This window comes from Podarcis melisellensis, assembly GCF_964234715.1.
Source record: "Podarcis melisellensis genome assembly, chromosome: 7".
In the NCBI taxonomy this organism is placed as follows: domain Eukaryota; kingdom Metazoa; phylum Chordata; class Lepidosauria; order Squamata; family Lacertidae; genus Podarcis; species Podarcis melisellensis.
The window spans coordinates 86,587,820-86,614,802 of record NC_138539.1 but is presented as its reverse complement, the minus strand read 5'-3'; the positions used below and the strand labels follow the sequence as shown (position 1 = coordinate 86,614,802).

Here is a 26,983-nt window from a genome sequence, read left to right as displayed (position 1 = left end):
CGCGGTCAAGCTGAAAGAAAATGCCCCCAAAGGGTCATTGGTGGTCCAGGTGAAAGCCACAGATAGAGATGATGGTTCAAATGCCCAGATAAACTATAGTTTTAGTAACATCCCTGAAAGTGCTCGTCAAAAGTTCCACTTGGGTTCACAAGATGGAACAATTATAGTTAAGGAGGTTCTGGACTTTGAGGAAACAGAAGGATATGTGATGGCAGTGGAAGCAAGAGATGGAGGTGGATTAGTGGCTCACTGTAAAGTTGAAATAATACTTCTAGATGAGAATGACAATGCCCCAGAAGTGATTCTTGCCTCTTTATCCAGCCCCATCCTTGAAGACTCTGCAGTAGGAACCCTGGTAGCCCTTATCAATGTAAATGATAGAGACTCTGGAGATAATGGGAAGATTGCTTGTGATTTACAACACAATTTGCCATTCAAGATGGTATCAGCCTCCAATAATTATTATAAGCTTCTCACAGATGCCCCCTTGGACAGAGAAAGAACTCCAGAGTACAATATCACAGTCACAGCCACAGACAAAGGCAACCCCCCTCTTTCCACATACAAAGCCATCACACTGCAGATCTCTGACATCAATGACAACCGCCCTGCCTTTGAGAAACCCTATTATACTGCCTATGTCCCAGAGAACAATCCTTCAGGCTCCTCCATTTTCAGGGTCAAAGCCTCTGACCCAGATGTGGATCAGAATGCTCAAATCACCTACTCCATTCGCAGCAGCATCACTGAGGGGCTGCCCCTCTCATCCTTCCTCTCCATTAATTCTGAGACTGGCACTATCTATGCTCAGCGCTCCTTTGACTATGAGCAAGTCAGGGAGTTTCAAGTGGAGGTGAGGGCCGAAGATGGAGGCTCCCCCCGCCTCAGCAGCAATGCCACCGTGAGAGTGTGTATTCTGGACCAGAATGACCAAAGCCCTCAGATTCTTTACCCTTCTCAAGGAGTAGAGGGCTCCTCCTTGTTTGAGATGGTGCCTCGCTCAGCAGAGGAGGGTTATCTGGTGACCAAGGTGGTGGCTGTGGATGCTGACTCTGGACACAACGCTTGGCTCTCCTACTATCTGCTCCAGGCAACAGAACCTGGGCTGTTCTCAATTGGTTCCCATACTGGGGAGATCAGGACCTCACGGGCTTTTCTGGAAAGAGATGCTGTGAAGCAGAAGCTCATCATCTTAGTCAAGGATAATGGGCAGCCACCACTATCCGCTACCGTGAGTCTCAACCTGGTGTTTGCTGAGAACTTCCAGGAGGCACTTCCAGAAATTAGCCACCAGCCCAGTGACTCCGAGTATCAATCGGATCTACAGTTCTTCTTGGTGCTGGCCTTAGCTTTGATCTCCTTCTTATTCCTCCTGACAGTGATTCTGGCCATTCTCATGAAGATTCGGCGATCAGGGAACCCCAAATTCCTGCAGTGTTTTGCTCCTGTTCCCCATTCAAACAACACAGTCATTTTCCCACCAAACTATGAAGAAGGAACATTGCCGTATTCCTATCAGCTGTGCTTATCTTCTGAGTCCAGGGTACAGGAGTTCACCTTTCCAACACCCAATCTTCAAACTGCAGAAAATATTTCAAGCAACACTGATGCACCTTTGACTGCCAATGGAGGCAATATCCTGATTTCTGAGATGGATAGAACTGATATGGTGAGTTTTAATCTGAGCAGTATCTACATTATACATTCTTGCTGCTTAAAGAATGGAAATTTTTTATGAATCTTTGTTGCTGATTCCGTAATCTTTTTTTATACAACTAATATATTTTAATTTATTGTTTTTCAACCTACCTTTAACCAACTAATTGGTTCAACTTGATTGTGTATTCTTTCAAGTCTGATTGGTTCATAAACTGTTGGAATTGGTTCTTTTAATGATTATTTATATATATATATATATATATATATATATATATATATATATATATATATACACACACACACACACACACACACACATATATTTCATTTTACTGGAGAATATCTATGTGTTTTCTGTTTTTGTGTGTTTATGAAAATGTGTTGAGTGGAGGAGACATTTCCCAGGAGAAATCAGGGCAAGGTGTTTTCCTGTAGTTCTTTGGGGCAAAATAAAATGAAAGGGGCTTTGGTAATCTTAAAATTATGAACATGTGGGGCCTTAGAATGAAATCGCTAATTGGATGTTATGAAAGAGAAAACATCTGATATATTTCTCCCATAGTATCAGTAATTTCCAGGGAGTACTTCAAGTATTTAGAACATGTTCACATACATTATCTTAGTCTGTAGTCTGAAATGTATTTAGTTTTAAACATTTTTATCTGCCTTTCAACTGCAAGAGCAAGCCTGTCAAGTGTGGTCCCAAGTTTTGTCAGATGCTGAAAGTCAGAGTTCTAAAGCTGCCTAGTAAATTTGTAACTGAAGAACTAGGAATCTCACAGCTCACACTTCAGCCTCTATATGAATTCTAGTGTATCTTAATTTGGATGGCCATTGGCAAAACCAATTTAGAAAGGACAGGAAAGAATAATTTAAATTAAGAAAAATGTAAAAGTAAAGTAGGGCTACCAACACAAAGGTATATACATCCCATGTCCAGAGAAAACACAATAGTGCAAAACTATTTGCTGTTCTGAAAAGCCTCTGCCTGGTTATTTTATTTATGATTTATGGTTATACCCTCAAAGCAGCTTGCAATTTAAAAGTCTAAAAATGCAAAAAAAAGAGCCCTCAGTGAAATCATATGAATCAGTTCATTAAGATAACAATAATACTGTTAATGTTGTTTTTGATGATGATGATAACGAAGTACAGTATAGCAAAAGCAGAGCCACTGCCGTTTCACCTGTCCATAATGTTCTTAAAAGCTCCTGACACCAGACAATAACGTCCACATCCTATATGCAGTATCCACACATTAAAGGTAAAGGGACCCCTGACCGTTAGGTCCAGTCGTGGCCAACTCTGGGGTTGCGGCGCTGATCTCGCTTTATTGGCCGAGGGAGGCGGCATACAGCTTCTGGGTCATGTGGCCAGCATGACTAAGCCGCTTCTGGTGAACCAGAGCAGTGCACAGAAACGCCATTTACCTTCCCGCTGGAGGAAGGTATTTATCTACTTGCACTTTGACGTGCTTTCAAACTGCTAGGTTGGCAGGAGCAGGGACTGAACAATGGGAGCTCACCCCGTCGTGGGGATTCGAACCGCCGACCTTCTGATCAGCAAGCCCTAGGCTCTGTGGTTTAACCCACAGCGCCACCCGCGTCCATCCACACATTACAAATGAACAAAATGAAAGTGAACAAAATAGATGAATACATGGAAGTTTGTCATATAAAATCTTGACTATAGATTACAGAAACTGAAAGAAACCAAAAACCTTCAATGCGGTAAAACAGTATAATAATTCTCTTTTCTAAGCAATGGCTTCATTTCTTCCTGAAATTAGTTTGAGTCTTATACTTTTTGCAGTGGCTCCTCTCTTTGAACTGTGGATCCCAGAATAAAGGTGCAAGACACATAAATGTGATAAACTAAAGCCACAACATTGTTAGCGACTGATCTGTGTCTTCTGTCCCTATTTAGTTGTCTTACCTTCTGCACCTCCAGTGAGAAGTTCTCTTCCACTTAGATGAGACTTTTACCATCTCCTGCTGCCTCCCTTTGACCTGAAGAGCAAGAGTATAATATGTGTTCTTGGCTTTTTACTGCCCTTATATATTATTATTTTGTTGCTAGTGTCACCCACCTCCAGGCCAGTTAGCAGGCTCACACATGCAACCAGGCCTCAAAATACTCTCAGTCCCAGATCTCCTTTAATCAGTGACCCTTCAATGAATGATTTGGGGAAACATCTTTTCACTAACTTGATTTCTCAGTGTGTTCCCCAGCCTACTCTTTGCACTCTGCCCTGATCCTGCCTGTTCTACCACCTAGTTAGGACCTAAGTACCTTGACAAGGACCTAAGTACCTTGATCAGGCCAGATTGTTAACTTGCCACTCCCAACTTGGCAGTAGATAAAAAGTGCCCTACCAGAAAGCCTTGGTGGTAATAATAATAATAATAATAATAATAATAATAATAATAATAATAATCCTACATAGGCCCAGCAGGGACCAATCATGCCTTTAATATTTTCAGAAAGAGTGGGAGAGCACAAGTGCTGCCAGCTGCACAGGGATTCCCTTCATTGGCTGGGATGAGACATCTTTGGAGTCCCTTTGGAGAATTCTTCTCCCTCGCTCATCAAGCCTTTTTCCTAAGGAAGGAGTGGGAAAGTTCTGCAAGAGATCTGTGGTTGATCTGTGGTTGGGCGGAAATTGTTTTTATTGTTTCGACATTATCATTGAAATATAGTAAACTCCCCAAGATATTTTTTTTTAAAGTGGAAACAGGAGATTAAAAATATATATATAACCCGAGATGACAATGTTGAGACTGTTGAGATTCTGGCACTCAGGATTGTAACTTTGATAATATTATTTCCAAGATTCCAAGAAAAGAATCCTTTGTTACATTGCAAGCCATTTACCCAGGCAAATGGAAAGGTTTGAAGTGTTATTGATTCCAAAACCAAAACAAAGATTCCCAAATATTCAGCTGAAGTCAAAATTCAATAGAAATAGCTCCTGTGTAAACTTCCAGTTGCATGTTTTCCCTACTGTATAAAACTATAATTACGTTACATGCACGTTGCATTGTCTCTTAAATTGAAAGGTTGAATACATCCCTTGCAGTTCTCCTGCAGAACCTCACAGTGCCGCTGTTGGCCAATCTAGTAGCCATACAGTGATGGAAATCCACTGATCCTTTCTACAGTGAGCTTACTTCTTTAGTGCTGTGCAGATCAGGGAACAGAGAGAAAGCATTGCTGCTGACATAAAGAAAATACAAAAATGATTTTTACAAATTAACGAGAAAGACAGTTTATTCTTTTTTATGGAGACTTAGTGCATACTGGTGAAAATTTGATCTGGTTCTTAAAAAAAGGAAACAGCTGATTTTTCACAGAGCCAAATGGAGAGAAGACACAAGAAGAATGGCAGGGCACTCACAAGGCAAGTACAGCTTCTCTTAATATTCTTGCCCTCCTGCTGGGCTGCTTCAGAGCAGATTCATTATTCAGTTCCTGAGGAAATGGCTAAGGGTTCAGTTGTGGGGAATATTGCCAAGGATTTGGGACTGAATGCCAAAGAACTAGGGAAACGCAACATGCATGCTGTCTCAGTGGATGAAATGAAATATTTCACTATGAATGCAGAGAATGGAAACCTCTATGTAAATGACAGGATAGACCGGGAGGGAATATGTGGCAAAAATCCCCTTTGCTTTATTAATTTTGAGATGGTAATTGAAAGCCCCTTGAATATTTTCCACATAACTATAGCAATCCAGGACATTAATGATAATGCACCACAGTTTTTCAATGGAAAAATCAACTTGGAGACAAGTGAGTTCACTGTACCAGGAACACGATTTCTCCTCGGAGAAGCTGAAGATCCTGACATTGGGACAAATTCTCTTCAGAATTACCATCTCAGCCCCAATCCATATTTCAGCCTTGATGTTAAAGAGAGTCAGGATGGAAATAAATTTGCAGACTTGGTGCTTCAGAAACCACTAGATCGGGAAAGTGAACAGACCATTCACTTGATCCTCACAGCCTTGGATGGTGGTGAACCTAGGAAGACTGGGACTGCCCAGATATGGATTAATGTTACAGATGCCAATGACAACCCACCTATCTTCACCCAAGAGGTTTACAAGGTCAATCTGAAGGAAAATGCTCCTGTTGGCTCCCTTGTGCTCCAGATTTTAGCCTCTGATAAAGATGAAGGTACAAATGCCAAAATCAGTTACCATTTCAGCAACATCCAAAAAAGTGCTCAGGGGAAATTCAACTTGCATTCTAGTAATGGCACAATCACTCTTATGAGCCCATTAGACTTTGAGGAAACCAGAGAATATACTATGACAGTTGCGGCAAAAGATGGAGGTGGATTAGTAACACATTGTAAAGTAGAAATACAGATTATTGATGAGAATGACAATTTCCCAGAGGTAACTCTGGTTTCCTTATTTAGTCCAGTCCCAGAAGATTCTGTGTCTGGAACCTTAATTGCTCTGATCAATGTAAAAGACAAAGACACTGGTGAGAATGGAAAGGTTAGTTGTTATTTGAAAAACAATCAGCCCTTCAAGATTGTTCCCTCGTCTAACAATTACTTCAAACTCCAGACAGACAGCCCTTTGGACAGAGAAAAAACTCCTGCATATAATATTACAATCACAGCCACTGACAATGGAACTCCCCCGCTGAACACCCATAAAGTCATCTTACTACAGATATCCGATATCAATGATAATGCCCCTTCCTTTGAGAAATCTTTGTATGCTATCTACGTGCCAGAAAACAATCCTTCAGGTGCCTCCATTTTCACCATCAAAGCCTCTGATCCCGACATGGACCAGAACTCATGGATCACATACTCCATCCTCAACAGCAACATTGAGGAGCTTCCCATCTCCTCCTATATCTCCATTAATTCTGAGACCGGCACCATCTATGCCCAGAGATCCTTTGACTATGAACAATTCAGAGAGTTTCGGGTGCAAGTGAAGGCCCAAGATGGGGGTTCTCCCCCTCTCAGCAGCAATGTGAGCGTCAGGGTGTTTGTTCTTGACAGGAATGATAACAGCCCTCGTATCCTGTCCCCCTCACAAGAAGCCAAGGGCTCAGCCTTGTTTGAGATGGTGCCTCGTTCGGCCGAGGCAGATTATCTTGTCACCAAGGTGGTGGCCGTGGATGCAGATTCTGGACACAACGCCTGGCTCTCCTACCACCTGACTCAGGCCACTGAGCCGGCACTCTTCACGGTTGGTTCTCATACTGGAGAGATCAGGACAGCCAGGGCCTTTGTGGAGAGAGACGCTGTGAAACAGAGACTGGTCATTATGGTGAAGGATAACGGGCAGCCGTCTCTCTCAGCCACCATGACTCTGAACCTGGTGTTTGCTGAGAACTTTCAGGAGGCCCTTCCGGAAATGAAGAGCCAACCCAGCAGCTCAGAGTATCAGTCTGACCTGCAGTTCTACTTGGTGCTGGCCTTAGCTGTGATCTCCTTCTTGTTCCTCTTGACTGTGATTCTGGCCGTTACAATGAAGCTCCGTCAATCAGGGCATCCCAGGTTCCTACAGTGCTTTGGTCCTGTTCCCCATTCCAAGAATGGTGCCATCTTCCCACCCAACTTTGAAGATGGGACCTTGCCCTATTCCTACCAGCTGTGTCTGTCTTCTGAGACCAGGAAGAATGAGTTTGCCTTCCTGACACCCAGTGTTCAGATGGTAGACAATATTGTTAGCAGTGAGAAAACTAGTGTTCCTTTTACAGGCAATGAAGGAAACAATTTACATCCTGAGATGGAGAATATTGAGAAGGTAAAAATTATTTTCATTGCGCATCTCATAAACATTTTTATTGTATTGTGCATATTTATGCATATATGGGCGCCTCTGACTTAAGTGGGCCTTTTTACAGTCACATACTAAGATTTCAGTCTGACATATCTGTGACTCAAGTCTCATCTGTCAGCAATTATGAACACTTTCCTGAAAAATAGGCACACCTAACACTGTTATGTCTCTTTTATATCATGATAACTTACCACTTACTTTGTGGCTTTCAACTTTTCACTAGCCTTCACCTTTTTTGTTAGTAAAGTGCAATGTGTCTCAAGTAGTTATGAAATTCTGTAGTTTGGCAAGTTCTTTTTAATAAGAGAAAAACTCATGTGTTGCATTTTTCCCCTTAAAGAGGTAATCAGTGATTTTCAGGTTGATAACTCTTCTCCTTTCTAAAACCCTCAAGCTTAAATAGTGTTGGTTCCCCCTTTCAGCCTATTTGCATATTAACCCTCCTCTACTTCCTCTCTCTCCATCCTCACTGCTTTCCAGAACTTTGATGTTGTGTCACTCACAGTCCTCATATTACTTCTCTCCCACTTTGTTGAGTCTGCTTGCTGTTTTGTGTTCCTCCCTCGCTCTGGTAAAGGTTACCAACTGCTTTTCTCAGTAGACTGTTGAGAATCCCAATAATAAGGCTGTTGGTAACCTTGCTGGCTATACAGTGGTGAGGGTATAGCCAACAGTCCCAGCACCAGGCCACATTTAACTGTTGCCACAGACAATCCAATTATTTTTTTAAAAATGTTGTCAGTGACCCATTTGCGATATCTCAGTGAACCATTTGTAATATTAAACCTCCATCTGGAAGCACCCAAAGGCTCCAATTCTGTACATACTCTCCAAGGAGTAAGTACCTCGGGTAAGCTCCAGGTAAACATTCATTTGGATCATGCTGTTAGTGATGTTAAAACTATGGACGCATAAAATGGCCTTTGAACAAATGTTCTAACTATAGATGTTAAAATGGAACAGTCCAGGTTGCAATACAATTCAACATGTTAATATTCCCTTCTAGTCAAAGAAAGCTACAATGCATGCTTTCTCAGATGCATGCTCCAAACTCCCTTAGGCTGTAAACCTTTTGCTTATCAATATTTTTATGCTTAGAGACTTTTTGCAGATGTCCTACAGCACTCGTTGGTGATGTCTTGTGTTATACTATTTGCGAACAATTTGCAAACATTCTTAAGTTTCGTGGTTAGTTGGATATGTTTCAGAATCAGATGCCTTTAGAGCTCATGCATTCAGAAGACATTCATACGTCCCTCCCTTGGTGCATTAGACTAGAAAGGACAAATGAAGGGTGAAATAAATCGCAGTTCCTCTCTTGCTGCTTCCTTTATCATGTGATGCCACCTGGAGACCAATGCATAGATGAGAGTGCTTTGACGAAGCATGTGATCTGCATAGAATTGTTGTTGATACACCATCAGGGTACATGGTACTCTACAGAGGTGCCCAGTATCTGCGAAACCACTTTCTTCCATATCAGTCTGCCCATGCTTTAGCAGATGAGGCCCTCTTGGTGGTCTCTAAACAGGATGGTGCAGGGCCCAGGGGAGGGCAGTGTCAGTGGTGGCTCCTCACATGTGAAACTCCCTCCCTTCTAATGTGCATCTAGTCCCATATCTATATAATTTTAGGTGGCTAGTTAAGGCAAACTTTTTTCAGGTGATGTTTGGAGAAAGAGACTTGATTAGAAAAAAGTGTTTAGTTTGCTGTTGCTGTTGCTATTAGGAAATTGCTACTTAGTTGAATAGTTATGAGTTGCTGTGTTTTCCATTTAACAATTTGTGCTAGTCTATGGATTTTATATATTGATTGTATTTTATTTGATCTGATTGTAAACCTGTGGCTTGAAGAGTAGTGTATAAATCAAGTAGATAAATAAGCAAGAAATAGACAAATCTCTTCCTCCAAGTAGCAAGTCGTCTGATGTGCACAAGGGGTGGGGAATGGAATGATTAAGGATGAATGGTAATAAACAGATTTTTACATGTGCTTAATTACCATGTTACTCTATCAAACTTTTGAATCCACGAATATGTATCCATGCGTAGTTTCTGGAACGTGGAAAATACGTGCCCTAAAATAAGAATAATAACAAAATTCTGTATCCGTCATCTTGTATATTCATATAATTTTATCATTTATATTCACATTTCTGTGATCACACATATGTAAGTTTCAACATTGTACTGAGCTGTTCATTTCTGGAGTGATCCAGCTCTCTGTTTGTTCAAACTGAAGGTAGGACATAGAGGCATCCATGGATCTTTACAGGCCCTGGGCTCCAGGTATGGATGCCAGGAGCAATATTATCCTGTATCTGGGGACCACATCTGTATGAGGACAGCACTATGGGCATGTCAAGTGTCAAGATGCATGGTGTTGTTAAAGGGGTGTATTTTCTAGAGTATTCAACACTGCAAACACCATCTGGCACAGACACTCGGGATGCTTACCAACAGTCAGTTTGCCTGAGCCAAGAAGAGCAACCTGCAAGGATAGAGTGACTGATGAATGAGATGGGCGGGCAAGGTGGGTCTCCAAAGCTCATACAAAAACAAGTTTTGTATATGTAGAGGTTTCAGACTGTGAATCCAACTAGAGTCCAATTCTCATGGCACACTCACTCCCATGAATCAGGTGGCAATGGTTATGATCTGGTGCTGAGGTCTTTCTGCTGCTTTCAGTCTTTTAAATGAAGATGCATAACTATTTCAGCTATGATCCTAGAACTGTGCAGCTAGAATATAAATGTTAATAGTACTGCAGTATTGTCAGCCTGGATAGCTCAGTTGGTTAGAGTATGATGCTGATAATGCTAAGGCTGTAGGTTCTATTCCTGTATGGGACAGCTGCATATTCCTGCATTGCAGGGGACTGGACTAGATGATCCTCAGAGTCCCTTCCAACTCTACCATTCTATGTCACAACAGTATTTGAGGATACATTGACAAACAGTTCAAACTTTGGCCAAACTGTTATTTAGCACTCATTCATGCCATTATGTATTCACCTTAAACCCAGGCCAGCATTTTAGTGACAAATGATGACAAAGTTAACTATTTTTAAAGGTCTCTGTTTTATTCCTCTCACTGTTTTTTGTACCCTGTAAGTGGCATGCATAAAATGAATTAGAAAAATAACCACCCGTGCGTTTTTACAAGTGTTTGTGCAAGCGTTTAGAGAAGAGTTTGGAGTAAGTAGCAAGGACTTTTTTAGTCCTCTGTTGTAAGTGGTCCCAGGGGACCTGGGATTCTGCAGACCTTTGCCTTTGAGCAGAGGAGGTTATCTAACAGCAGAGAGGAAGCTCCACTGGAGAGTTCATTCCTTGACCAGTGACAGAACACTCCGTTGCCATGGCTGTATTGCAGGCAGTGCTCTATGGGTGGAAGAAGGGGTGCTCTAGGGAGGCTTTAGATTCCCTTGTTTCCCAGACCTACTCAAGGATGGAATAGGGGGGAAACTACACCAGCCCTGGAGTTATTTTCCTTCCCTGTGGAACCAATTTATTTTTTTCTACAAGAAAGAAAATGGGGAAAGTAAAAAAAGCCACCTCCTATCTTGTGCCCTATTCATCATTTGGTTCCTCTGCTACAATTATCTCTGCCATCCATGCTGCCTGTCCAACCTCCATAAGATTGCTCTGTTAGTTGCTCACCTTTTCATTAAAAATAGTAATATCGCTGAATTTTATTAAATGTATTGTTTTACAGAGGAGAGCTGGACATAGAAGTTGCATTAATTGGCTACAAAATGTTGTTGAGTGCTAACAATCTCAGTTATCTGTGGAAGTACAGAGGGAAGATGGAAAATTTGAGGGATAGGGGAGGTTGTTGCATCTCTCAAGCACTTGAAATATATTTCCATTTCATGCTACTGTAAAAGCAAAACACCAGAAAATAGTTACAAAGCAAGAAAACCTTCTCATACTGCATTTGAAAATAGATTGCTCTTGTATTCTCCATCTAAGCACTAGAGGAAGGGGGGGGGGGGGAAAAGCAGCACATGAAGTTCTCCATCTCAGACTCAGAGTGTCGCTGTTGGCTAATGTGCTGCATCTCATGGTGCTGCATGGAATCTGCTAAGCGATGCTTCCTGCAGTGCCGTTGTTCAGCCATAGACTGCAGAACTGGGAGATAGTAGAACACAGGGACATTAAAACACTTTTGCTGAGGAAATAAAACACACTGCAACATATAGAAAGAGACAGTGACTGCTTTTATACTTCCTTATTGTGGATTTGTGGGACCTGATGGGAACTTGAGAATCTCCATCTAATGAAAATATGCAAGAAAAGAATAAAGCAATTGTCTCACCAAATCAGATGGACAACAGGCACAAAGAGAAAAATGGGTCGGTAAAAAGGCAAGTACCACTCCTCTTGTTATTGTCCTTGTTGTGCCAGACTGCCTCAGCGCACGTTCAGTATTCTATCGCTGAGGAAATGGAAAAAGGCTCCATTGTAGGAAATCTTGCCAAAGATTTGGAGCTGAATGCTGGAGAAATAGCAAATCGCAATCTGCATATCCTTTCCCTAGGTAAAAAGCAATATTTCTCTCTCAGTGCAGAAAATGGGAATCTATATGTAAATGACAGGATAGACAGAGAAGGAATATGTGGAAGCAATGCATTTTGCCTCATTAGTTTTGAAGTGATGGTTGAAAATCCTATGAATATTTTTCATGTTACTGTACAGATCCAGGATATCAATGATAATGCACCACATTTTGTGAATGAGAATATCAAACTGGAGACAAGTGAACTCACTTTGCCAGGAGCCCGATTTGTGCTTGGATTTGCTGAAGATCCAGATGTTGGAATAAATTCTCTCCAGAATTACCACCTTATGCCCAATCAGTATTTCATAGTAGAAGCTAGAGAGAGAGAAGATGGGAAGAAATATGCAGAATTAGTACTGAATAAACAGTTGGATCGAGAAAGTGAAAGTAGTTTCCATTTAATTCTTATGGCTCTTGATGGAGGGAAGCCTGCCAAAACTGGTACAGCCAAAATATGGATCAGTGTCATTGATGTAAATGATAATTCACCAATCTTCACACAAGAGGTGTACAAGGTCTGTCTTAAAGAGAATACCCCAAAAGGATCTTCAGTAATACAAGTGAAAGCCACAGATAGAGATGAAGGCTCAAATGGTCATATCACGTATAGTTTTAGCAACATCCCTGAAAACACTCACAAAAAATTCTTCCTAAATCCCCAAAATGGGACAATTACAGTTAAGGAGTCGTTGGACTACGAAGAAGCAGAGAAATATGCAATGACAGTAGAAGCAAGAGACGGAGGTGGATTAGTGACTCATTGCAGTGTTGAAATAAAGCTATTAGATGAGAATGACAATGCACCAGAAGTGATCCTGGCTTCCTTATCCAGCCCAATTCCTGAAGATTCTGCAGTAGGAACCCTGGTAGCCCTTATCAATGTAAACGATAAAGATTCTGGAGACAATGGGAACATTACTTGTCATTTACAAAGTCAGTGGCAATTTAGAATAATTGCTACATCCAATAACTTCTATAAATTGGTTACAGATGGTCCCTTGGACAGAGAAAGCACTCCAGAATACAATATCACAATTATAGCCACAGACAAAGGTGCACCACCTCTTTCCACCCACAGAACCATCTCCCTGCAGATTTCAGATATCAATGATAACCCCCCAGCTTTTGAAAAATCTTCCTATGTCACCTATTTGTCAGAGAACAATCCAGCTGGAACTTCCATTTTCCGTGTAAAGGCTACAGATGCAGATCTAGAGTACAACTCGCAAATCACTTATTCTCTGCTCAATAGTGATATGGAGAACCTGCCTCTGTCCTCTTATATCTCCATTAACTCAGAAAATGGCATGATCTATGCCCAACGCTCCTTTGACTATGAGCAAATCAGGGAGTTTCAGTTCCAAGTGAAAGCACAAGATGGTGGCTCCCCACCACTCAGCAGAAACACCACAGTGAAAGTGTTCATTGTGGATCAGAATGATAACAATCCTCAAATCCTCTACCCTTCACAGGAAGTCAAGGGTTCATCCTTGTTTGAGATGGTGCCTCGCTCAGCAGAAGAAGATTATCTGGTGACCAAGGTAGTGGCAGTAGATGCTGATTCTGCACATAACGCCTGGCTCTCTTACCACCTGCTTCAGGCTACAGAGCCAGCATTGTTCAGAATTGGGCCTCACACTGGGGAGATCAGGACCTCACGGGCTTTTCTGGAAAGAGATGCTGTGAAGCAGAAGCTCATCATCTTAGTCAAGGATAATGGGCAGCCACCACTATCCGCTACCGTGAGTCTCAACCTGGTGTTTGCTGAGAACTTCCAAGAAGCGCTCCCAGAAGTGAGCAGTGAAAGTATTGATTCACATAATCAATCTGACCTACAGTTTTATTTAGTATTGACTTTAGCTATGATTTCATTCTTATTTCTCCTTACGGTGATTCTGGCAGTTGTTACGAAGCTTCGCACATCAAGCAGTCCTCACTTCCTTCAGTGCTTTGGTCCTGCTTCTTTTTCAAAGGCTGCTACCGTATTCCCACCGAATTTTGAAGAAGGGACTTTACCCTACACCTACCAGCTCTGTCTATCCTCAGAGACCAGGAAAAATGAGTTTGCATTCCTGACACCTAACGTTCAGATTGCAGACAATGTTATCTGTGATGACAAAACTGCTCCACCTTCTACAGGCAGCAGAGAAAACCATTTTAATTCTGAGATGGATAATACAAACATGGTGAGTTTTCGTTCTAGATATTATTCACATTATCTCCTGCACTACTTTTAAACTGTGTCTATATATGAAGAACTATATTGTAGATAGTGGATGTATCTTCCAATAGATTCATAATGATGTACAGTCTGAGGAAAAGAGATATAATTTCTTTTATAACAGATGCTAAATAGTCCTTGTTTTTCTAGTTACTTCAACTTTAATGAAGCAATCATTTTATCTATATTAATTCTGACTAATCCTACTGTAGTTCTAGACATGCTCTGCAGTTACTTATTTACAGATCTACACATTGCCATCTATATGGATACTTAATAAGGCGGATAAATGTGCATATATGTCACAGTCTGGAAGTGACGGGAGTGGAGAAGGAGGAAGGAAGAGGAAGCAATAAATAATTTTGGATCACACCCACTTAGTTCACATCTTATGATATCATTTTATAGCACCCCTGTGTGCAATGAAAATTGGGGTGCTTTACAATGTCTGCTATTTGATACTGCAATATTCTTTCAACTTTAATTGCAGTGAATGCTAGAGGAATTATTTATACACCTAATAGTTAGATAATTAGCAATCTCTTCAGTTTTAATTTGTCCTTATAGCTTGTCACTACCTGCTCAAATTCCCAATCCTCAACTTAGAATTGAAACAATTAGCACCCTTCTGTGATCTTGGGCTGTGCTCTTAAAGATTTTGGATAGAGGAATCTAATATTTGAAGATTCCACACATTAACCAAATAACTTCCTACCCAAACAAATAGGGTGGTGGTAGTTTTCTCCATATTTTTGAATTAGTTTGGTCACTCATTTTGAATCATTTGCTATAATTCTACACTTTTATGATTTTTTTTTAAAAAAAGGAAAAAAGAATCAGTTTTCAAACCAGTTTAGAAAGAAAGAGATGATAAAGATTTCAGAGAAGCAGCGAATTTGAGAATACTTGATGCTGTTTTATGTGACAAAATCAGAATTGGATAATTCATGTCATGCTTAGCATTACAACACAGTATAAGATAAAAAAAAAATCCCCTAAACACTTGACAGAATCACATTGCTACAGACATGCTTGATGTCACATGAAGCTCCTAGAAATGTAGTTGTTATGTACTGAAGTTCTCACCCTGAGCCAGCAGGGGGACACTGTAGATAGTTATGCAAATGAAAGATCAAAAGTGACATTCAGTGATTGGATAGTTTGTATGCAAATAAAGGATCGAAAGTGATGTTCAGTGATTGGACAGTTTTAGAAAGTTGCTACAGTAATGTTGTACTGGAGCTCTATATAAGCAGGCTGACTGAGCTCTTCAGTTCAGTTCTGTTCTGGCCTCGGAATAAACAAGAGCTGTTTGAAGAATCGCTGTGTCGTCTGATATGTTCACCCACAACTTAACAGTAGTGCTTATAGAAAGAAAGTTCTTGTGGTATAGCAGTTTGACTTTTGAACTAGGGGCCCCTAGAGACAACCTGTTTATTGAGAAGTTATTCTGATTTACTTGCACAAAGCTTACTGGGAAGGTTAGACTATATCTTTCTTGCACGCTTGTTCTGATTTGTTTGCAGGGAGGTTCTGTGACAATGAGCATGGATCCTGATTTGTTTCTGCAGCATTTATACATCTTCCCATGAATCATTCATTCACCTCACTCTTTCCAGTGCATTTCCCTAGCACTTGCCTAACCACAAAAGTCCCATTTTTTACAAACAGCTATATTGTGCAGTGACAGCAAAGCACTTCAATACAATTTAATTGTGTGCTTGGATCCCTCCCACAAAATTCTGAAAGTTTGGAGGTGAAAGGATTGGGGAGATAAAGGTTAACATCCTCACTCAGCCATGAAACTCACCGGGTGAACTTGAGCCTGTCACTGACCTATCAACCTAACCAACATCATTTCTATTGTGAAGAGAAAAGAGGGGTGGGGGGCCATGTAAGCTCATTGGAGGAAAGGCAAAATATAACTATGATACGAAAAATATTAGGAGTCCTTTAAAATCCATTTTTGTATTTATTTGTAGTGCTCTGCCCTGTTTGAGACTGCATGTAAACATTTCAATCAGAAAAACACTATTGTTTAAAATAGGATTCAGCAATTCTTAGGATTCAGGATTCTCTCTCTCTGTCTCTGTGTGTGTGTGTGTGTGTGTGTGTGTGTTTCTACACATACACACACTCCTATGCTTGAACGCAGTGGATCTTCTGAGAGATAAACTACTTGTTACATAGGAGCTCTGCATTTGGTATCCTGATATAATTTTCTTCTTTGTAGAAGGAGTCGTGAAGGTTTTCTAATTTTGATCAGGGCCACAACATGAGAATGGGCAGGTCTAATGTTTTTCTCTGTGCCATAACCTCAGTGCAGATCAGCCAAAGCAACATGTTGGGGGGAAATGAGGCCCAATTAGGTACCCCCTGCATCACTGCACTGATCCAAGTCACAGGGTCCACACATGCTATTTTAATGTACCATGTATTTGGCCTTGAGTAAATGTGCATATGAATGTGTATGTTATGGGCACAACCCTTCCTGTTACCTTATCCTTATATTTCTTGAGATAAAGTTGCCCTGAGCAAATTTGGGGGCATGGGTGGGATGAACATTTTAAAAATAAATATTTTGGAAACATATTTTATCATTATTTTATTCCCATAATTTAAGAGTTATCTATTTTTATAAGAGAGTTGGTTTAAATTCTAGATAGCACAGAAAAGATTTATGATCACATATGTGTGTGCATACAAACACGTGAGTTTCTAGCTGAATTCCACGTTATTTAAAATCTGAACAGAAAAAAATGCTTATTAAAGTACTAGAAAATATCAGGGAAACATATTTCAGACAAGATCATCACAGTGTCTACCATAGTCCAACTTCCAAGAGACTGTGTGGAGAGTAACAGCCTACGATAGCAGGATAATGATTATAAGCAGAGAACAATCAGTTTCTATGGTCAGAAATGTGATTCAATCATGAACCTGGATTGCTACAAAATGTCACACAAATGGAGTGGGAGTTTTTATCTGGTCATCTACTGTACTTGCAGCTAATGTATCAGGATGAGAAATATACCGTACTAAGGAAAGTGGCATTTCAGAAAGCACCAAGAAGATGAAGTTATTGTTTTAGGACTCTGGGTGTCGCTGTTTACCAACCAAGGCTGAACAATTTAGTAAGAGATTCAACTTTCCCATCCAACCGCTTCATTGCAGAAAATGCAGAAAGAGAGATCACACGTATGGAATCTGAACAACTGGAGGATCTTATATTAAATCAAATCTGTATTTTAAAATACAGGCAATAGAGATATCTGTATTGTCTGTGTGTATATATTAAGAATTTCAGTCACATACAGACAAATCTAAAATATAGCCACTCTGTCAAAGAAGTAAGATCTTCACCTTGGCACAGAAGTACAACTGGCAATGGAAACCCTTTTCCAGGATTGCAGAAGGAGAGCTGTCTTTTGTTTCATTCTGGTTCATGTTTGGCAAGCTGTTACAGGGCAGATTCATTATTCCATCCCTGAAGAAGCTGAAAAAGGTTCTTTCGTGGGGCCCATCGCAAAAGACCTGAAGCTGGAATTAAAAGAGCTCTCACGCCGTGGAGTCCGCATTGTTTCTCGAGGTAGGACACAGTATTTTGCTTTGAATTATAAGAGTGGTCATTTGTACATCACAGAGAGAATAGACAGAGAGGTGCTCTGTGGACAAGTGGAGAAGTGTGTCTTGCACTTTGATACCATAGTGGGGGATTCAATGAAAGTATATGGTGCTGAAGTGGAAATCACAGATATTAATGACAACGCTCCCACCTTCCATTCAGAGAAACTGGAGCTCAAAATGAGTGAACTCACAGCACCTGGATCTCACTTTCCCCTCGATGAAGCTCAGGATCTAGATTTGGGCACCAATACCCTTCAAGGATACAAACTCAGCAACAGTAGCCATTTCTCCCTAAATGTGCAAGAGGCAGTTGACGGTAGACAATACACTGAATTGGTACTGGAAAGGCCTTTGGACCGTGAAGAGGAAGCTATTCATAATCTGGTCCTCACAGCATATGATGGGGGAGATCCAGTCAGGACAGGAACTGTACAGATTCAAGTGACAGTTTTAGATGCTAATGACAATGCACCAGTTTTTAGCCATCATAGCTATGAAGTAAGCGTTAGGGAAGATATTCCTGTTGGTACCACAGTGGTTATATTAAAAGCCATTGACCTGGATGAAGGTGTCAACAAGGAACTGAAATATTCATTCAGAAAGATCACAGAAAGGGCTTCACAAATATTTCATTTGAATTCACAAACTGGGGAAATTACGCTTGCAAGAGGCTTAGACTACGAGGAGTCTACACTTCATGAAATTGAGGTCCAGGTTCATGATGGTGGTGAACTCTTTGACAAATCTAAACTTTTGATATTTGTTACTGATGTAAATGACAATGCACCCAAACTGGAAATAGCTTCACTTATCAGCTCCATCCCTGAGAACTCTCCACCAGCGACTGCAATAGCCCTTTTGAATGTGCAAGATGAGGATTCGGCAGAGAATGCAGAAGTCACATGTTCTATCCCCAGCAACCTCCCCTTTCTACTGACAAAAGCCTATGGCAACTACTACAGTTTAGTGACAGCAAGAGCCCTGGACAGAGAACAGGTGGCAGCCTACAACATCACTGTCACAGTCATGGATCATGGGACCCCTCCACTTTCCACATCAATTGTTATTCCACTTGAGATTTTAGACACAAATGACAACCCTCCACACTTCCTGCAATCCATTTATACTTCGTATTTAATGGAGAACAACCCAAGAGGGGCCTCCATATTTTCCTTGAAGGCTGATGATCCAGACTGTGGAGAGAACTCCAGAGTCACTTATTCCATCATTGAGCACAACATCAGTGACTCCCCAGTATCTTCCTTCCTCTCCATTAACTCTGAGACTGGGATTGTCTATGGCCTGATCTCTTTTGATTATGAGGAGATGAGGGAGATTAAGTTTCTGGTCAAGGCCCAGGATGGAGGTTCTCCACCACTCAGCTCCAACGTCTCAGTGACTCTCTTCATCCTGGACCAGAATGACAATGCACCCCAAATCCTTTACCCTTCCCCTCCCACTGATGGCTCCACAGGGATAGAGCTGGCCCCTCGCTCCTCTGAGCCAGGCTACCTGGTCACTAAGGTGGTGGCTGTGGATGCGGACTCTGGCCAGAATGCCTGGCTCTCCTACCAGCTGATCAAGGCCACCGAGCCAGGGTTCTTCACTCTGGGGCTCCACACGGGAGAGATCAGGACAGCCCGATTCTTCCTGGAGAAAGATGCCCTCAAGCAAAGCCTGGTGGTTTTAGTGAAGGACAATGGGCAGCCACCTCTCTCTGCTTCAGCCACTCTGACTGTGGTGCTGGCTGACACCATCCCTGCAATCCTGTCAGACCTTAGCAGCATCTCAGCTCCTGTAGAGCCTCCGTCTGACCTCACCTTCTACCTGGTCCTTGCAGTGGCTTTTGTCTCCTGCTTGTTCTTCACTTTCCTCCTTGTGTTACTGGCCATCAAGTTGCACAGGTGGCGAAATTCTCAGCTGCTTGAGTCAGGGAGTGTGAATTTCAGTGGTGCTCCTATCTCACAGTTTGTGGGGATTGATGGAGTCCGAGCATTTCTGCACTCCTACTGCCAGGAGGTTTCTCTCACCACAGACTCAAGGAAAAGTCAGTTTAATATTTCTAAGGCAAATTATTCCAATACTCTGAGCAATAAAGATACGTGTGAAATAAAGGATCCCTTCCTCATTGCTGAAGATATTAATAGCAGTAATGGAGATTCAGCCAATACACAGGTGAGCTATCCCTTTCAGATCTGGGGTCTTAGGTTTTAAATATAATGCCTGCTATTAATTGTTATGTGCTTTTATGAAGAGGGGGTTGGGAGAACATTCTTCCACTCATATTATTTTATCTTTACCAGAATCTTATAGTTTTTGGTATTTGAAAATACCTATGCCACACATACAACAAGCACACCACTTTCCCCCATAAAAACTAGACTTCTCTTGGTCAAAAGAAATATTTGTCAGAGTCCCCCAGGAAAGAAAGAATCAGAGTGAATGTTTGCTTACTCTCTTTGACAAGAAAAACTATTTCATAGTTGTTATATAAGTAGATTTGAGATCAAAACAGTATTATGCATTTATTTGCCTTGCTTGAAGTATAATGTATGCCTAGTTCTTAGATGACACACACTTCTAAGGGAGGACGATACCCAGGTTTTATCACTCACCATTCTTGTGGATGGGGAAATTCATTTCTAACCCCACATATGGTGACAGACCCATAATATGATCAAAACTCATCAGCTGTATTTTCCCAATGGAAGCCTGAGACAGTTCAGGAGTTTGAGATGATTGGGAAGCTTTAGAACATGCTAAATTAAAACATTCCAGTCATTATACAACAACTGCATTAATCAAATCTTATTAAGAAGTATGCAAACCTTTGGAGTTAATTATGTGCTTTCACACCTTGAGTATAAAATCTAGGGCTAGTTTATGTGAACAACTACATCACTTGTTAACTGTTTGAACACAGTTTGATCACTTGGCAGCTGAACTGGATTTGTTTCAGAACATTCAACCATTTTATTTGTGGTGTGACATCTGTGTTCACACTAGATGCTGCAGTCATCAAATGATAAATATGCACATGTGGACCAGGACCTACTGTTTTCTGTTTGTAAACCAATTTCATTGCAGTCTTTGATTCTCCATAATATTAAATATTTAGTTATAGGAATTTGGCTTTATGTGACAGAGTATATTATCTTTAACCAGCAGTCTATGCATAGTGATTTCAGCTTATGTTTTTACCAGTTTAGGAGAAAGCAAAGAATGAGAAATATCTAGAAAAAAGTATCTCAAGTATGATCAGAATATGTTTCACATAAGTAGACATATTAATAATAAGTGTATTGTGGCAATGCTTAAGTATGGCAGCTTTGAGAGGTTCTATATTTGAAGCCTGAGGTGCAATGGACAGAATGTTGAACCATGGAATCTTGAGTTCAAATGATTACTCATCCAAAAGGAAGCTCACTGGGCAGCGTTGGTCACATCTCTCTCAGCCTGGCCTTTCTCCAGGGTTGTTGAGAAGATAAAATGGAATGATCCCACACTCACATACCTCTAAGCTGCCCTGAACTTCTTGGAGGAAAAGTGGGATAAACAGGTGAGGCGCTGTGGGTAAAACCTCAGCACCTAGGACTTGCCGATCACATGGTTGGCGGTTCGAATCCCCGCGGCGGGGTGAGCTCCCGTCGTTCGGTCCTAGCGCCTGCCAACCTAGCAGTTTGAAAGCACCACCGGGTGCAAGTAGATAAATAGGGACCGCTTACCAGCGGGAAGGTAAACAGCGTTCCGTGTGCTGCGCTGGCTCGCCAGATGCAGCTTGTCACGCTGGCCACATGACCCGGAAGTGTCTGCGGACAGCGCTGGCTCCCGGCCTCTAGAGTGAGATGAGCGCACAACCCTAGAGTCTGGCAAGACTGGCCCGAACGGGCAGGGGTACCTTTACCTTAATAATAATCTCTACTCCCCCACATTTGGAATTCTATAGCTGAGTAGTGGAATTCTATAGTTTGTTGTACTCAGAAGGTCCCAGATTCAATTCTTACCCTCTCCAGTTAAAGGATCTCCAAGAACATAGCTGGGAAGGATCTCTCCATGAGACCGAGAAGAGTCACTTGATGGAAAATGTGGTCTTATCTGGTGTCTCATCTTAGAACTGTACAGCAGCATAGTTTTAGGATGTCTGGATTGCTCATGATCCTCCATAATGCTAAGGTGGCAAAGCCAGGGGAACATGCAGCCTGTATGTATGATATGCAGACAATGTCACTGGCACAAGTATTTGGTAAAGTCACAAAGTAAGAGAAGTACATACATGGGTGGTTGGGTTTATTGGTTGCTTGTCCCACTAGCATTAGAACCCACCTTGCCCTCAATGCCCATCTGAGACAGTCCTGTGCAGAAGGATACTATGGCAATGCCAAAAGCAGCAACCCCACATCTTCTCCTTTTCTCTAATCTGTAACATCTAGTCAATCTTGTTGCAATTTTCCTCACTTCATTGGTTGCCACATGCATAGGTGGTGAAGCTTTGAAAGCAATGGCATCGTCTTACAGCTTTTATTTTACTTTGAGTTCTTTTGGTGAGAGGGGGAGACACAGAACTGCTACTTTTGATGCCAGCCACACATCCTTTGAAAGAACATCTAGTTCCAGCCTTAACACTATTCATTTTTCCCAAAAAGGTTACACAGAGAGATCTCTGGTCAGGCAGAAGTGTCCAATAAGGTATGAGCTTCTGATTGGGAAAATGAAAATACAGTGGTACCTCGGGTTAAGTACTTCATTCTTTCTGGAGGTCCATACTTAACCTGAAACTGTTCTTAACCTGATGCACCACTTTAGCTAATGGGGCCTCCTGCTGCCGCCACACTGCCAGAGCCCAATTTCTGTTCTTATCCTGAATCACTATTTCTAGGTTAGTGGAGTGTATAATCTGAAGCATATGTAACCTGAAGCGTATGTAACCCGAGGTACCACTGTACTTCTGCAAATGGAATTGTAAAAATACTGCATCTCTGGAAATTTCTGATATGACAATTTCAGGAGCTAGAATTTGTGGCATTTTTGTTGGCAATAATGAAGGTATTGCCTGACCATGGAGTTTGAAAGTTCTCTTCATAGTCACAGTAGCAGTTCCAAAACATTAAAAGTCACTGGCCAGCGTGAAAGAATCTAAAAACTGAGTGTAAAAAGCAATGAAGTATTAATTTCAATAGGAGGGCATTCTCAAATATCTGACTCTTTCAGTTGTCCTTTTTACTGGAACACAAAGATATGATCATACTGGTAGTATTTCTGCTTTTTATTTTCATAACAAAACAACATTTGCAATTCTCTCTCTGAGCCTCAGAGTGTCACTGTTGGCCAGTGTGGTGCCAGAAAAAAGGATGGAGCTCTAGTTATGCTTCTCCTACAAAGTGAGTATTTCATCAGTTCTGTACAGACTGTGCACAGAGAAAAACACAAAGGCATTGCAGTCTGGCTGAAAAAAGGAAAAGGCTCCCAGTCCTCACAATCTAAGAAGGAAGACAGTTTATATTTACTTACAGAGATTTACTCTGTGCTATTGAGAAACTGATCTGGTCACTACAAGCTGCAGAAAAGGAGGCAGAAAATTTCTCAGTGATCTGGATGGACAAAAGGCAGGAAGAGGATGGCAGAACACTCAGAAAGCAAGTACTGCTTCTCTTATTTTTGCCTTTCTCCTGCTGGGCTGCCTCAGAGCAGATTCGCTATTCTATCCCTGAGGAGATGGCAAAGGGTTTGATTGTGGGAAATCTCGCCAAAGATTTGGGACTGAATGCCAGAGATCTAGGAAGGCGCAATCTGCATGCTGCCTCTGTGAACAAAATGCAGTATTTCAGCATAAGTGCAGACAATGGAAACCTTTATGTGAATGACAGAATTGATAGGGAGGAAATATGTGGCACAACTCCACTCTGCCTTATTAATTTTGAAGTGGTGATGGAAAATCCTTTAAATGTTTTCCATATAACAATAATTATACAGGATATTAATGATAATGCACCACATTTCCTTGGTGATATAATCAACTTGGAGATAATAGAATCAACTGTTCTAGGAACCAGATTTCTCCTTGGGAAAGCAGAAGATCCTGATATTGGGTTGAACTCTCTCCAGAATTACCAGCTGAGCTCCAACCAGTACTTCACCTTGGAAGTAAGGGAGAGAAAAGATGGAAATAAATATGCCGAATTAGTGCTAAGTAAAGTTATGGATCGAGAAAGTGAACAGACAATTCACTTGATCCTTACAGCCTTGGATGGGGGCGAACCAAGAAAAACTGGGACTGTCCAGATACGAATTAATGTCACAGATGCCAATGACAACCCACCTGTTTTCACTCAGGAGGTGTACAAGGTCAATTTACCTGAAAATGTTCCTGTTGGGTCACTTGTGCTCCAGGTTGTAGCCTCAGATAAAGATGAAAGCTCTTATGCTCAGATCAGGTATCAGTTCAGCAACATACCAGCAAACAGCCACAAGAAATTCAGTTTGGATCCAATTAATGGCATAGTCACTCTTATGGGACTGCTCAACTTTGAGGAAACTAAAGAATATACTATGACAGTAGAAGCCAAAGATGGTGGCGGATTGGTGGCACAATCCAACATTGAAATAACTGTACTTGATGAGAATGATAATGCCCCAGAAGTGACGTTAGCCTCCATGTTCAGCCCTGTTCCTGAAGATTCTCTGCCAGGAACTGTCATTGCTCTGATCAATGTAAATGACAGAGATAGTGGTGATAATGGGAAGGTTACTTGCTATTTACAGGATGATTTACCCTTCAAAATTCTTCCCTCAGCAAACAATTACTTCAAGCTCCAGACAGACAGTCTCCTGGACAGAGAAATAGCTCCTGCATATAATATTACAATCACAGCAATTGATAAAGGAACTCCACCTCTTTCCACACACAAAACGATCTCACTACAGGTTTCGGATATCAATGATAATGCCCCTACATTTCAGAAATCTTCATATATTATCTACGTGCCAGAAAACAATCCTTCAGGTGCCTCCATTTTCACCATCAAAGCCTCTGATCCCGACATGGACCAGAACTCACGGATCACATACTCCATCCTCAACAGCAACATTGAGGAGCTTCCCATCTCCTTCTATATCTCCATTAATTCAGAGACCGGCACCATCTATGCCCAGAGATCCTTTGACTATGAACAATTCAGAGAGTTCCGGCTGCAAGTGAAGGCCCAAGATGGGGGTTCTCCCCCTCTCAGCAGCAATGTGAGCGTCAGGGTGTTTGTTCTTGACAGGAATGATAACAGCCCTCGTATCCTGTCCCCCTCACAAGAAGCCAAGGGCTCAGCCTTGTTTGAGATGGTGCCTCGTTCGGCCGAGGCAGATTATCTTGTCACCAAGGTGGTGGCCGTGGATGCAGATTCTGGACACAACGCCTGGCTCTCCTACCACCTGACTCAGGCCACTGAGCCGGCACTCTTCACGGTTGGTTCTCATACTGGAGAGATCAGGACGGCCAGGGCCTTTGTGGAGAGAGACGCTGTGAAACAGAGACTGGTCATTATGGTGAAGGATAACGGGCAGCCGTCTCTCTCGGCCACCATGACTCTGAACCTGGTGTTTGCTGAGAACTTTCAGGAGGCCCTTCCGGAAATGAAGAGCCAAGCCAACAGCTCGGAGTATCAGTCTGACCTGCAGTTCTACTTGGTGCTGGCCTTAGCTGTGATCTCTTTCTTGTTCCTCTTGACTGTGATTCTGGCCGTTACAATGAAGCTCCGTCAATCAGGGCATCCCAGGTTCCTACAGTGCTTTGGTCCTGTTCCCCATTCCAAGAATGGTGCCATCTTCCCACCCAACTTTGAAGATGGGACTTTGCCCTATTCCTACCAGCTGTGTCTGTCTTCTGAGACCAGGAAGAATGAGTTTGCCTTCCTGACACCAAATATACAGATTACGGAGAATATTCTAAGCAGTGAGAAACCTGCTGTGCCTTTTACAGGCAATGTAGGAAACAATATTGATTCTGCAGTAGATAATGGAGAACAGGTAAGGTTTGTTTTCTGAAATTAAATGCCATTATCCATCATTCTTTGCCATTAGTGACATTGTCACAGTGCTTTTTACCCAGCTGATGTGACTGCCTTTTTGTTTTTCATCATATAAATGAATAGTTTGGCTCTTACATCATTTGGCTTTCATGAATCAGGATGTGTCCTTTTCACTCCATGGGGAAGCTAAACATTGCAGCTTCGAGCCATGCCCTTGAAACCATCTGGTAGAACTTATCTTGTTGTCATTTGAACAACTAGCAGTTTGAGCAGTTGACCTTCAACTACTTTCAATAAATTAAATAAAGTGAGGGAAAGAACTTTGTTTTTCACATTACTCGGCTTTGGGGGGCTACTGTGCAGCAATTTCCGCTGTAGAATCAAAGGAGGGGACCTTGCTATATAGCAGAAAATACTATCACTGTTATTAGTATTACTAGCAATTTTTTTTAAGCAATAGATTTTAAAGACATACACTTTTGAGAGGTGTCTGTAAATTATGCTTTATTTCCTTCTCCATAAAATCATATTAATAGGCATGTGTGTTCCTGCATGAGTGCATTAAAGCTCTTTCTAAACAACTGTCTGAAAGACAGACAGGCGGACATATAATGTGGGATAGTTTGTTAAATACATGCATTGTGCATTTATTTACTTTTAAAATTTATTTAAGACAAAAATAAAACAACTACATACAGCCAGAGAGTTATCTTCAAATACTCCACAGAGCTTTGCTAAAGTGTATATTCTAAAATCATTTCAATCTCAACAGAAACAAAATGGTACGTAATAACCTCCATCTCTTTGACTGTTGTCCACAACTACAAATATATATTGTATCAGCAGCAGTGCTGGTCTGCAGGGATTATACAAAGACAAGAAGGAAGGAGGAAAAATAAAATAAAATATGTGCTTTGTGCACACCAAACTGTGCTGTAGGCCAGGGCACCATTCTGCCACATGCCTCATTGTTTGCATAATCTATAAAGTCATCCAAGACTGCATAAAAGTTATCATATTTCCCCTGGCCACTTGCTGTCTTCAATTTCCATGTCAGTTTTTTCAGTAATGCTACTGGCCAGATTG

General features: G+C 41.5%; 2 protein-coding genes across 2 annotated transcripts; both read left to right on the top strand.

The window, feature by feature from the left end:
• Positions 1-5,138: 5,138 nt before the first annotated feature.
• On the top strand, positions 5,139-7,300 carry LOC309374826 (protocadherin gamma-B2-like; the record flags this gene model as incomplete). Its single annotated transcript, XM_081920002.1, has 2 exons — positions 5,139-7,170; positions 7,284-7,300. 2 exons carry the CDS (start codon positions 5,139-5,141, stop codon positions 7,298-7,300), a joined length of 2,049 nt encoding a protein of 682 aa, XP_081776128.1.
• A 10,342-nt stretch (positions 7,301-17,642) lies between these two features.
• On the top strand, positions 17,643-20,096 carry LOC309374788 (protocadherin gamma-A5-like; the record flags this gene model as incomplete). The annotated part of the gene is made up of 1 exon (XM_081919969.1): positions 17,643-20,096. The coding sequence occupies one exon, from the start codon at positions 17,643-17,645 to the stop codon at positions 20,094-20,096; it is 2,454 nt and encodes an 817-aa protein (XP_081776095.1).
• Between the last annotated feature and the right edge of the window lie 6,887 nt (positions 20,097-26,983).